General features: G+C 44.4%; 1 protein-coding gene across 1 annotated transcript; it reads left to right on the top strand.

Moving 5' to 3' along the window:
* The first annotated feature begins 1,859 nt into the window (after window positions 1–1,859).
* Window positions 1,860–13,433, top strand: LOC106807895 (metabotropic glutamate receptor-like). Its single transcript, XM_014810404.1, has 7 exons — window positions 1,860–1,935; window positions 5,028–5,122; window positions 5,902–6,108; window positions 11,741–11,872; window positions 12,164–12,315; window positions 12,781–13,317; window positions 13,425–13,433. Exons 2-7 carry the CDS (start codon window positions 5,032–5,034, stop codon window positions 13,431–13,433), a joined length of 1,128 nt encoding a protein of 375 aa, XP_014665890.1. The 5' UTR covers window positions 1,860–1,935; window positions 5,028–5,031.
* Window positions 13,434–13,770: the final 337 nt, after the last annotated feature.

Genomic DNA, 13,770 nt, shown 5'->3' with positions numbered 1-13,770 from the left:
AAGTTCGCACGGATTGACTGCGCATGCTATATTATCAGGAGTGAATAGTCTGATATAAAAATAGAATAATCTATTATTATTCACTCCTGATATTATATATCGCAATAATGGTTTCATGCTAAGTCGCGGCGAGCAGTGGTCGCAGCTAATTCATATTCTAAACGTGAAGCGAGAAATCTAGCTGTCACTACCGTACAACCCTGGCGCAGATCACGAATAATAATAAAATAATAATAATTGCCTAGGAGAGACCAAAACGGGCATTACACAGAATATATATATATATATATATATATATATTAATTTATTTATAATCCATTATATAAACCATGCTATTAAGTAAAGTTCAAGCATATTTCCCGTGTAAACATCATCCTCGGCAAAAACCGGAACTTGCGTGCATGCGCGAGCGAGAAATGCGCGTAAGCCGCCTATACCCACTGATTCTCACCCGCAAAGTCGCAGGCAAACAGACAGCGCGTTTAGATAATGTCCGATATTTGCTGGTCCAATATTTTGCCTCACAGCTACACCGGGGTTGTTGTCCCTACTCTATAGTTTCCCCGCCTAGACTGCTACCAGCGATTTCTTGGGCCTCGAGGCTTCGCAGGCACATCGCACACGGCGTTTCCGGCTTAAAACATTACACGCGAGGCGGAGCGTCACAGTTGCTCAGCGAAGTAGCGCCGTAAGTGTCGGGGAAGTGCGTGCACGACGGCAGCGGGGCGGGGACGCCCGTAAACGCTCGGTGTCATCGCGCCGTGCATGCTCTGTGGCAGCGATGCGGGAAGCAGTGACGACCACGCACGCATACTCATCATCTCAACTCTGGTGTTGAGATGGTTAGAAGCGGCTCCGTATTTGCCTCCGTAATGCGCCTGTAGTTCGGTGGCAAAGCGATCTCACCTTGGAAGCGACGGACGTGCACTGGTACGCACGCGCGTACGTACCCAACCATCCACACCGCGTCGGACGCCCGAAAATCGAAAATGTTGATAGTAGTGTCTATCGTATGTTTAACAAAGCTCCGATTTTGTAGTCGCATGAGCAACTCATCTGCAGAGAAAACCGAGATTTAAAATTGCACGCTGTTTCTTTTGTATTGTCCATGTTTTCACATTCGCGCACACCAGCATAGGAATAACGACACATGGTTCTGTTCTGCTAAGAAGGCGCATGCTCACCATGATCTAACTAGGACGTGTTTACGAATTCTGTGCCGTATTTAGTCAATGTAAATGATGTGCGACAATTGTCACGCGGTGGGTTAAACGGACTGTGACCTTAATGACTTGATGGACGTAAGAAAACAGATAGGTGCCATTGCTCCGAGAGCATAGTACGTGATCGCCCTTACTTTAGAAACCCCCGATATCGGTTATTACCCGAATGACGTCACATTTATTAAAAACCACAATGTTTAAGAAAATTGTCCGTTAATTATTTCGGATCTCCGCGCCCAAGAACGAACGGAAATTGCTCTTCGATTAAAACGTGAAAAATCGCGCACGCAAAAAAAATTGATACAACTTATACACTAATTAACACATGACAGCCACGGAACGGCAGCAACACCAGCAACTCGTCCATATACCAATCAAGTGAGTAACCGAATTCCGGAGGTTTCTCTCACCTCGGAGCGCTCTACGGCTACGGTTACGCCACCCCTTTCCGCTAAACAGTTAAACGTCCTAGCTATATAGTAGTTGCCCCGCAGCAGTCGGCGGTTCCACATGAGCCGTTAGCTTGATTACTGCTTGTTTACAGGATGCTCGACTCGAGCAAGCAGCCAGGCGTTACACACCGTACGGCGCGGGCCAAACGGATGCATGCTGCAGCAGATCTAGTCGACTGATCGCTGTCCACGTGTGTCGTCGTGTGCGCGCATGACGGGCCTACGTTCAAGTGTGGACTGACAACGCCTATATTCCACAGGTATCGTAGAATTGTCGGGTTCTAGAACATTATTTTATATCGCGTTTAAGTAAACATTTGATATTATATTGGGTAAGTGGTTGTATTAGGTAACGCATTAAGGCACCTTCATGCAGTTATATGTTTATATGGATATATTTGCCTAACGTAAGAATCGAAGTATTGCATAACGTAATAGTAGCAAACGTACAATATTAGTATATAATATATATAATTGCCTAACGTAAGAATCGAAGTATTGCATAACGTAATAGTAGCAAACGTAATATATTAGTATATAATATATATATATCTCCTACATAAATGGCCGGATCTGTCTGTCTGTCTGTCTGTCTGTCCGTATATCTTCTCAAGACCCGTAAGAGATGACCCCCAACACCATATATATTCTGAATCAGCATGACGCCACGACCATTTTAGGCCAACAAAAAATGCAAAAAAAGTGAAAAAGAGATTTCCCTTTTTTTGGAACTCGACTTTTTTGTAGGTAAATATTATTTTTGGCTACCACAGCCAAGACAGCTGCGCCAACTCTTCGCCATCATGCTCACGACCTGCAGCCTGGCAGAGCCGCTCAAGCTGTGGGAAGCTCACAAGGAAAGCACGGCAGAGGACATCCATCACCGAGTGCAGTGCCAAAATCTTGAACAAGAAGTGACCTACACAGATGCCATGTACAACGAGGCGCTGCTGCAGCTGGACAACCAAGTTCAAGCAATGGGCGGCGAAGGAGTCCACACCTTCGGCCTGCCACAGCCAGAGCACAACAACAACGCACTCGCATATGAATACCTGCAAGAGACCAACTATGACACAGACCAAATGGAAACATACGTCAATGACAACGAGATGCGCCTGGTGGAGGATCAGCAGCGTGCCTACGACGCCATCTTCGCAAGCATTGAGGAGAAATGTAGCGGCCTCTTCTTCCTCGACGCTCCTGGCAGAACTGGCAAGACCTTCGTTACCAACCTTTTTCTGGCCAAAGACAAAGTGCAGGTGAGTTCGTTGTTTGTAGTTTTAATGATATAATATGTAATATTACATACATATGTAAATAAATAAATAAATATATATGTATACATGTATATGTATATATATATATATATATATATTATAAGAATAATATATCAGTAAAGAAGATACAAGTCGATATTCGGATAGTTTACATACGGTTCCCCCCAAGCTGCACTGTAATATAATTATTGCACTCATTCGTCAAGCTGCTGATGTATCGTGCAGTGAGGAAGTAATTTGTCATTTTTCGCTGGTTCTACAGACCAAACCAGTTTTAAATGTGTGTTCATCATTATGTCAAGTAGAACATTTTTTATGCGCATTTCGTTTCAATGTTTATACAGGGAACGTTCCATACAGGCTATAGTAATCTGTAGTGGCGATACTTCGAATAATATCAAGAGCTAATAATACATAGCTGTATTATTATTATATTTATATGACAATACTAAATGTATAATTATCTCTTGATAATATGTATGTGATAGGTATATGGATGGTGGTAGCCGTGGTGGTGTAGTATATAGTAGTTGGTGGTGCATGTGTACGTATATAGGTATCAGACGGATTACCCAAATATGGCAAACGCTTGAAAGCATTTGCCCGTCATTTTATGGCAATAGCATTTAATTTAAATCTGACTCTGCGTATTAATTCAAATACTATAGCCGTTTCGCTTTCACGGATGATCGTTTTGGTTGAACCACTCCCTCGCTCATGTCCGATACAAGCCGGGTAACCAGTAACGCACAGGTTGTTGTATACATCGACAGGGGCTTTTATAGGATGTTCACTTTGTGGGGCATAATATAGTTCCTCTCCGCTTTTGTTCGATAGCGACGACGGTTGAAAATTACCGAGAATAAAGCCTAAGCACGGATAAACAGGCACACGCACCGCATTCATGCTGTATATTGTGGGCCGCCCCAGTGACAGGTGTAAAAATTTCCAGTTTATGTATTTGGATTTAGTTTATAATCGCGGAGATGTAATGGGCCGGTGATCCGTAGTGGAACTAATAGCCAGCATTCGTGAAGATAGCAATGGCTGCATCGTTGCAGATAAGATATATAGTACTTGTGATGCTAGCTGCTGCTGGTTTCGTGCGAAAAACGTATTTAAAGTGTGGGTGCATTTTATATATGCATGCAGGCATGCCTATATTCGGTGTCCTCTTTTCTCGTATAAACGGTAGATGCACGTACTCAAGATCGAGCTAATAATACATGTATTATTAGCTCTGTGTGTAATCTTAGTGACATATTTGGTGATTTAAAGTTCATGTAAGAGTTGGGAGCATAATGGCACATACACGTTAATACTGCTGTCACAGCAAATTAAAGGAGAACAAATAGCCTTTGATATAAGGCAATGATTTCGTTCCGTCCGAGTCCCTGAACGCCACAATGCTTCACCCAGTATATGACACACTAAAAACCATCTATCTATCTATCTATCTATCTATCTAACTAACTAACTAACTAACTAACTAACTAACTAACTAACTAACTAACTAACTAACTAACTAACTAACTAACATTGGTTATTGATGGATTATTTCATATGTTAGTTGCTAAACAGTTGAAAATGACGACACGTTTCGCTTCGTGGTATATCATTACGAGGGGGTTATTCGCAACGGACGTGTCGCCTTCCTTTAATGAGCCACTGGAAGCATAGACCCGATAACAGACTCTCGGGCTCGTCTTAATAATAAAATGAAAGTGTATCAACTCAAATTGTATCCATTTACAACCAAATGATAGATCTCTATCTTTTCTGCGAGTTTATACACAGTGGCGTGCGTGCAGTGGGACTGTGTGTCGCAGAGGTGCATTTAAACGGCATTTACTTGGAATTATTAGGCGTTAACCAGTTCACAAACGAAGAATCCTGTAGTAAATAAAACAATTTTTGTTAAGTCACCATCATTATATCATTGAAACAGCCCAAGTGAATGTGGACCCGATACTCTGGTGAATATAAGAGTTATATGTACTGCGACCACATCCATGCACGCAGCACTTATAGCATCTGCGCACGTACGTGAAGCTGCGATTAATGGTTATTTACAGGGACATGAGCGACGGCGATTGCTGCCGGAGACTGCTAGAGATGCTGGCATGTCTCGCTGTGTTGTTCTTCCTATCACCGCTTCACCTAGCATCTGGTGTGTACATTTATGCCATTTTTTGTGCATCCGGATGTTATCCTATTCGACAAATGAAATGTTAGCTGACTGTAGTTTCATCCACTTATGTCATTAACCTGACATAGATCCCTAGATCATGGAGATGTATGGAGAGCCTAGCGAGTATAATATTTATATGCTCTAGATTATTCTGATATAGGATTGAGACCTCTGATACGAGTGCAAACATACGTATAAACAATGTCACATAAATCATCATAATAATGCAACATTAACTATAATCATATAACATAAAAAATGATAATTTAGCGTAAATAATAACAATGTGATTCATGAATACCATAAGTCTCCGACATAATTATAATGCGTTCACGTTTTTGTTTGAAATATAGGCGACTTGCGCCTCATTGAATACGCTACCATTTTCCAAAACGACGGTGTAGAATTATTACACCGATTAACCGTAAACGATGATCTAACCGCGCTACAGGCGGGCGGCCACGTATAAATAAATATATTTTAAAAATCTATAAGCGTTTTGCTGATGAAAAACACCATGCTGCTCTCTCTGTCACCCGGTGAACTTCTAATACTGGGTCGTGATCGATGAACAGATCGATAACAATGTATGACGCTCATTCTCATCTACTCGATAATCTATTGACTTCGCGTGTTTTCGACGTAATTGCGTGCCGTAGAGGGTAAAGCGCGGACAGGTGAAGGTTGCCGTGGGTGAAGGACATAGATTAAGACCCGTTATTCTATCACATCCGTTAAGACCCGTTATTTGATCACAGGTATGTGGTGCAGCAGCAGCAGTATTGAGGTGCGAGACAGCGCGTTCGATTTCAACGTCGGCGGTCTCTTTCCGCTCCGGCGTGGCAACCAGACTGGCACGCATGGAAGTACTGCATGCGATGTCGTCAGTACTGCGGGCGTGCAGCAGATGATGGCGGCCGTCTATGCTCTCAGGAGAGTGCGGGAGAAGCACGGGCTGAGCATTGGTAAGAAGGCGTAGTCATGGTTAATATTTTTTTCCTATAGGGATTTGATAACGCTATAAGACCCGAGTACATCCAAACACCAGCTATATGGGTGAATGCGTTTTCACTTTTAACACTGATTATATAATTATTAATGCATAATGACGAGCGTTGCATTTTCCTTTTAATAAACAATCCGTTTGCTGCCCACATTTTTTACAATTATGCCTACACAACGACACCGGGAGACCGTTGTCAGAATGCCCCACATATTATAGGATTATGAATTTACTACTATACTGGATCAACATCTTAACACTAAACCTCGCGCGAGTATCATCCTGATAATGCCCCCTGCCAAACTGTCATCACTATTACCCCGAACAGACTGCAAAATTTGATCCTACATCAAACTAGACTGGGTCAGGCTCGGGCCAGACGCGCGTCAAATCGCAGCACCGACACGACAAATACGAGCAAATACGGACACAACCGGGCTCAACCGGGGTAAGTTCGCACGGATTGACTGCGCATGCTATATTATCAGGAGTGAATAGTCTGATATAAAAATAGAATAATCTATTATTATTCACTCCTGATATTATATATCGCAATAATGGTTTCATGCTAAGTCGCGGCGAGCAGTGGTCGCAGCTAATTCATATTCTAAACGTGAAGCGAGAAATCTAGCTGTCACTACCGTACAACCCTGGCGCAGATCACGAATAATAATAAAATAATAATAATTGCCTAGGAGAGACCAAAACGGGCATTACACAGAATATATATATATATATATATATATATATTAAGCTGCGAGGCTACGCCTACGATAACGACGCTACATGGCGAAGTCCCGTTGATCGACGGTACAGCTTAGCTGAGACGGCCGCAGAGAAATCTTGTTGCTTGTTTGCCATAGCTTGGGCTATAGCTAGCTATGGGATGTAACCTAGCTTGGGTAAAGCCAGGTAGTTTAGCTTTTTAGCCGAAAGGCACTGAGGGTGGTCACAGCCAGAGTTTTTTTGCGCCCTCGGTGGTTCTTTTACGTCCCCATTGGCCTTTGGCCCATTGGTCCCAAGATCACAAATATAAGCACAGCTAATACACCCAGTGCTCAAGCATACGTATATACGTACGGCGGGCTGAGTGCCGTACGCCCAAACAATTTGCAGAGGTTGAGACGGAGTCGGCAACGCTCTGATCATCTATAATGGCTATATGTAAGGCAGCGGAAGATGGCAAGGCCATCGCTAATACCTTATTACATCCGGCGATGCCACCCACTCGCCATCAGCAATGAGTGAGTTCATCAGAGAAAGTCCCCAGCGATTATATAGATAGATCAATCGCCACACAATTTATGAACATGTATTGATGCGCAAATCAGTTACAGACTAGTTCGCATCTGCGGCACTACGGTATAAAAATGCGACTTTTTACAGCTTGCGTAAGGCTGAAACTCAGTAACGAATTGGAATGATAATCGCATTTGCCGAGCTAATTGCGTGCCTGAATGAGTTTGACGTTTTACTTTCTAATCTACGCTAATTATGCGCAATTTTAATGAAAAATGAGTTCGTAATTACACTCTTAGACTTGTCAAATCGTGCAGTGACGAGACCTCGGTTATATCCGCATTAACGGCATAATTAGCAATATTTGCCTATATGTATATATAATTAGCAACGTTGATGCACAATGATTGCATGAATACACTGGTTAAAATTCTTAATTACCCTGTAGTACTCTAGCAGTGGCTGACTGTTGGAGTCTGTTCGGGGAAGCGAGAACGTCAGTCTAGAGCGAGCGGAGATAGGAAATTGAATCATCTTGGAGTTGTTCATCTCGAAATAATACATAATATGTAATCTGGTGCTCGGAATTTTGCCGTTATATTTATCAGAAGGATATTGTGTTCACACGTATCAAGCTGGCAGTATAGCTAACAGACAATAGTTGATGAGAGATGGAGTTATTAGCTAGCAATGAAAGAGTTAGCATGACCACACACGGACATCTATTCGACCGAGTCTAGATTACGACGATTTCATTTTATCGAGCTGGAAGCGTGTTAAGATGAGTTAGTTTTTATTGGGTGAATATCGCACCAACGTGCGCAATGGTTGCAATGAAAAATAGAGTTTTTATTTGAGTGAATGCCGAATAGGAAAACTCGATGTAAACACCGAGTCATTTATTTATCCGAGAGACGCATGGAAGTGCTTTGGGGTCCACTTGCTATTCGAATATGTGGGGGGGCGGATCATACATGGTGGGCAGTAGATGATGAAGTGAGCCGTTATCAAGGTTCACTGACATGACATAACACTGTAATATTAAAACAATCATATAATACATAACAACCACGCGATTCATAATATCCCCTCATCGTAATAGCGTGTATACCTATCACATAGATCATCGTATACGCGTTACTGCATGTATAGCATTCACTGACCGCAAACGAGTCGCAGGCCGACGTTGGCAACGTACCAAGCCGCCGACGATATGACATCGTGACTATTTTACATCGCCGTAAGTGGTGCCGTATCTTATCTAATCGGCGTGTCATGGCGCAGTGCGCTCGCGCAGGTATAGGTAATGAATGACGTAACAAGCACGAGTGAATAATTATGTTGCCCGAGATCGCAATCGATTTGTAGCCGGCTGGGTTTTACGTTTTAAGTACCGTTTTAATCGGACTAGGATTTCAGATACGCGACAAAAAATTGGCAGTACGCTCGTGGGCTACGGGGGCGTAGAACTACTAGTACATTAACACACACACGCACGGTGTTTTGTCATGGGAATGGCCGCGATGCTGAACAGGCGTTGTGCTACAGGTCCGTAACATTCGCCCCTCTTCATTGGTGTATCGGTGTCAGCGATATACTAGCCATACCAGACGCGAATGAAACCTTGTCACCGGTCATTATTTTGATGACATTTATGTTATGTTATTTAAGCTTGCATTATATATATATATATTTATATTATATATATGTGTGTGTGTGTGCGTGCGAGCGCGCGCGTACGTGTGCGTGCGCGCGCGTACGTGCATGCGTGCGTGTGTGCGTAGGCGTGCGCAAAATACAAGGCAAGACAGGCAGATGGCGACGGACAGGCGGACATGAAGAGGAGAGAGAGCGGGAGAGAGAGAGAGAGAGAGAGAGAGAGAGAGAGAGAGAGACGCGCACAGGCATACAGATGGACAGACCACAAACTTTACACTTTACTTTGTACCTATCTATATGTGCACATTGCACATTGTTATACCGCTGTAAAATGGCTGGGATAGCCAAATAGATATACTTATGTCGACGATGACATCTCAAATAAAACAACTCAACTCCTATTTATAGATGAAAATAAATATGTCGTAGACAGCACAATTCGCGTATTGTAGATACATCAATCCAAGCATGCCTTTTCCTCGCTATTGCATTACGCATCTAATAATAAATTGCGCTTTAAAATTGACCGACTGGATAGCAACCTAGAAATTCCCTGCAAACTTTCATCAATAGTGAGCACACGATGTTGTAATCACGAGAGTACAACACACTCACTGAAGTAATTAAAGTTGCCCGATATGTTGCCTCCATCGATCATGGACATGCACTATACGCTTATAATCTCGGCATATTATGAAATCATATGAAATTATCGACCACACAAGTGCTGACACGCTTGCCGGTACACTGACCTTATAACATAAAGCTGCGCTATGACATCGCCATGAAGGGTCATCGAAGCTTCCTGTCTCCGTAATTCATAGCAATCAAAACTGGTTTACAAGCGACGAAGGGAAGGGGGGCATTGTAACTACTGCTACCATATTTTTACAATGACGCGGTGTGGGAGTAATCCTGCGAAAAATAGATGCTCCGCTGGGCATATATAGTGATGCATTCGAGGAATGAAAATTGAGCAAACGATTGTATTTGTATTTGTTCGTGATAATCAGAACAACTATGAACACAGGATTTGCAATCAAATGTATTTGGGCTGCAACGCTGGTGGCAACCGTCTACCTTCTACCAAAACCAAAACAAAAATGTGTATTTATTATGTGTAATTATATATATACCTATATTTGAATACAAGAATGGGCATAAATTTACGTATATTAATACGTCAGTTGAGCTTTAACAGACTCTTACCCTTACTCCCGGTAAGTACAAAATGCTTTTTTTTGCGTCATTGGTATGACTGATATGATTGTAACGACAAGAAAACTGGTAGACGTCACAACATTGTGAGGAAAGAGAGCGAGGCAGATGAAGACAGATGTACTGGTGTGTGTGTGTGTGTGTGTGTATGTGTGTGTGTGTGTGTGTGTGTGTGTGTGTGTGTGTGGTTGTGTGTGTAGGGTGTGGCGTGGTCGGCGTGCGGTGTTTGTGTTGTGTTTGTGTTGTGTTTGTGTTTGTGTTTGGTGTTTGTGTTTGTGTTTTGTGTTGTGTTTGGTTTGTGTGCCGACGCGCGCTGGTGTGTGTATGTGTGTGTTTGTGTGTGTGTGTGTGTGTGGCGCGTGCGCGGTGGCAGCGTGTTTTGTGTTGTGTGTGTGTGTGTGTGTGTGTGTGTGTTTGTGTTATGTTGTGTGTGTGTGTGTGTGTGTGTGTGTGCGTGTGCGTGTGCGTGTGTGCGCGTGCGTGCGCGTGCGCGCGTGCTGCGTGCGGTGTGGCTGGCGCGTGGGCGTGGCGTGTGTTTGTGTTTGTGTTTGTGGTTTGTGTTTGTGTGCGCCGCGCGCTGGTGTGTGTGGCATGTGGGTGTGTGTGTGTGGGGGGGGTGCGTGTGCGTGTGGCGTGTGCGTGTGGCGTGTGCGTGTGCGTGGTGCCGTAGTGGCGTGTGTGTGTCGTGGTGCGTGTGCGTGTGCGCGTGCGCGTGCGCGTGCGTGCGTGTGTTTGTGTTTGTGTTTGTGTTTGTGTTTGTGTTTGTGTTTGTGTTTGTGTTTGTGGTTGCGCGCGCGCTGTGTATGTGCATGTGTGTGTGTGTGTGTGTGTGTGTGTGTGTGTGTGTGTGTGTGTGTGTGTGTGTGTGTGTGTGTTTGTGTTGTATATGTGCTTGTTTGTGCGGGAGTGTGCGTGTGTGTATGAGTGTGCGCGTGTACGCGTGTATAATGTGTGTATGTATACATTCATTGTGACTGTACTAGTACATTCGCACGCAAAGCAATATCCAGTAATTTGTAGCCTATATATGTAGAGCCAAAACCAACGTTCGACTTTTGCTAACGATTCACAATCGTGACCATTTAAACCCGTTTCCTGAAATTGCATGTTAACATTACTGTACATACGTTCTCAATTTCATTCGGCGCAATCACTCATGATCATAAATGTAAATGCTAGGCTGCACTACAAGTTGGCCAAGGCACTTTGTAGGTGATTCATGCGCGTGGCATTATATGTTGTACTGTAAGCGACAGTAATGATGCCCGTATAAGTAACGAGGGCGGCTATGAAAAGTAGGTCGGCTCTAAACATTCATTAGTAAGGGCAACAACGAAACTTACCAAGAAAAATAGGGACGTGACCAGTAAAAACAACTTGCAAATTAGTTCGCTCGGTTTAGTGTCAACGTCCTTAATTACTGGTAATATAATTATAGTAGACTAGAGCAATTGTAACCCCCCCCCGCATTGTTTCAGGCCTGCACGCTGTTGATGCTTGCGGGGGTTCAGGCCATCAACTCGCTGGTCTGTTGAGACTCATGCAGCAGTATGACGACGCAACGCAATGCCGATCTCACGCGACACCACACAACACGACCCGCCTCTTTGGTGAGTCTATACGTAATGTCAACCGCATCGACGGTTCTAAGAGTTTATAGGAACGCAAATGCGAAAAAAAAGCATCAATTATACGATTTAACACGCGTGAACTTACGATGCCATTAGAGCTAATTCAATCGAACCTTGAATTCTATGAAATTGGTTCGATGAATCATGAATGGAGTAATTAAAAAGTGGATAAAATTCGACGTTGCTTACCTCAACCACAGTGAATCATTGTTGAGTATTCGTTAATTGAGTTCTCGTCACATGGTTACTGCACGTGGTCCGTTATTCTAGGCGTGCTAAGCAGCTACGTTGATGACGTAACGAGTGACCTGCTCGATACACTTAGACTGCCCAACGTCGCCTATACAATGACAGGCGCTGCGGCGAGTAATGCTATCAACATGTCGGTAGATGACATGCAGTTCAGCTTCGACAAAGTGCAGGTGAGTTCGTTGTTTGTAGTTTTAATGATATAATATGTAATATTACATACATATGTAAATAAATAAATAAATATATATGTATACATGTATATGTATATATATATATATATATATTTAGTGAGCTATAAGTGATACCATGTTATAATTATGTGTGCATAATATGACTGTTAGGAAATCAACGTGTGGGTTAACCAATTCCGGATTCCTTTCAAGTAAATTTGATAAAACCTTCGTCATAACGTTAGAAGTGTTTACTGAAATTATTACGATACCGTTATTTATTCGTATTTGTAAGTTCCGGTCCTTTAATTGCTACAACGATTCAAACAAATCTATCATGTCATTTATTCAGTCCATTAAACCGAAGCAAACAGTAAAATAAAATCGCGGCATTGCTTTGACATCTATATGAGCATTAATATGTGATCCGTGTTCATTTTCCTTACCTAACTGCTCTTTGTTCAGGCGATCGTGCAGCTACTGAAGAGCCTGAAAGTTCGACAGATCACTGCTGTCTTCGTATCGGCAGATCCACTGCGGGCCGCCACCTACCGGATGTTTCGGACACTAGCCGAGAGCGCCGGCCTGTGCGTGCGCGGCGTCTACGCTTTCAGCGACGACCCGCAAACCGACGAGCTCGCGAGTTTTTTCGAAACGCTGACGACAGACGGCGCTGCTCAGCAGGCTGTGCTGCTGTTCGTGAACGGCGCCGAGGCCACGCAGCTGGAGGCGGCGGCGCGGCGGAGTGACGCGCATGCGCTCGCCGCCGTCACGTGGATCGCGCTCGATCGTCTGCCGAGCGTCGCGCGCCTTCCCGCCAGCGCCATCGTCATCGTCGGCGACCCGGGACGACCGCGCCCTCTAGCGGACGACTTCCGGCGGTTCTTCGTCGATCGGCTGCGCGACCAGATGCCGACGAGCGACGTCGTCCGGGAGTACGTGCGGGAAGCGTACGGGTGCCGGACATCCGGCGACGGCGCCGACGCCATGCACTGCAACGCGGTGACGGAGGGAGATATGCGAGACGCATTCCGCGAGGAGGACTATGCGGGCGAGGCGTACTTGTCAACGCTAAAGCTAGCCTGGCTTCTTGCTCGGGACATCGACAGCAACAGTAACAACAACAACAACAACAACAACAACAACAACAACAACAACAACATCAACAACACCAGAAGCAGCAGCAGCAGCACCACCACCACCACCACCAGCAGCAGCACCACCACCACCACCACCACCACTACCAGCAGCAGCAGCAGCACCACCACCACCACCACCAGCAGCAGCAGCAGCAGCTCGTGCGGCGGGAAAAGCGCAGCAGACTGTGAGATGGACGGCGGCCGTCGGGAACAGCTGCAGCGCCTCCTGGCGGAGGTCAGCGACGTGACCGTGCTGAGCTGGATGAACGAGGCAAACACGCGACACACGAACGAGCTGCAACTGCATGCATTCAGG

Source organism: Priapulus caudatus, unplaced genomic scaffold, assembly GCF_000485595.1.
Source record: "Priapulus caudatus unplaced genomic scaffold, Priapulus_caudatus-5.0.1 Scaffold12, whole genome shotgun sequence".
In the NCBI taxonomy this organism is placed as follows: domain Eukaryota; kingdom Metazoa; phylum Priapulida; class Priapulimorpha; order Priapulimorphida; family Priapulidae; genus Priapulus; species Priapulus caudatus.
Note: the sequence above shows the minus strand (reverse complement) of the source record. Positions and strands in the feature narration are given on the sequence as shown.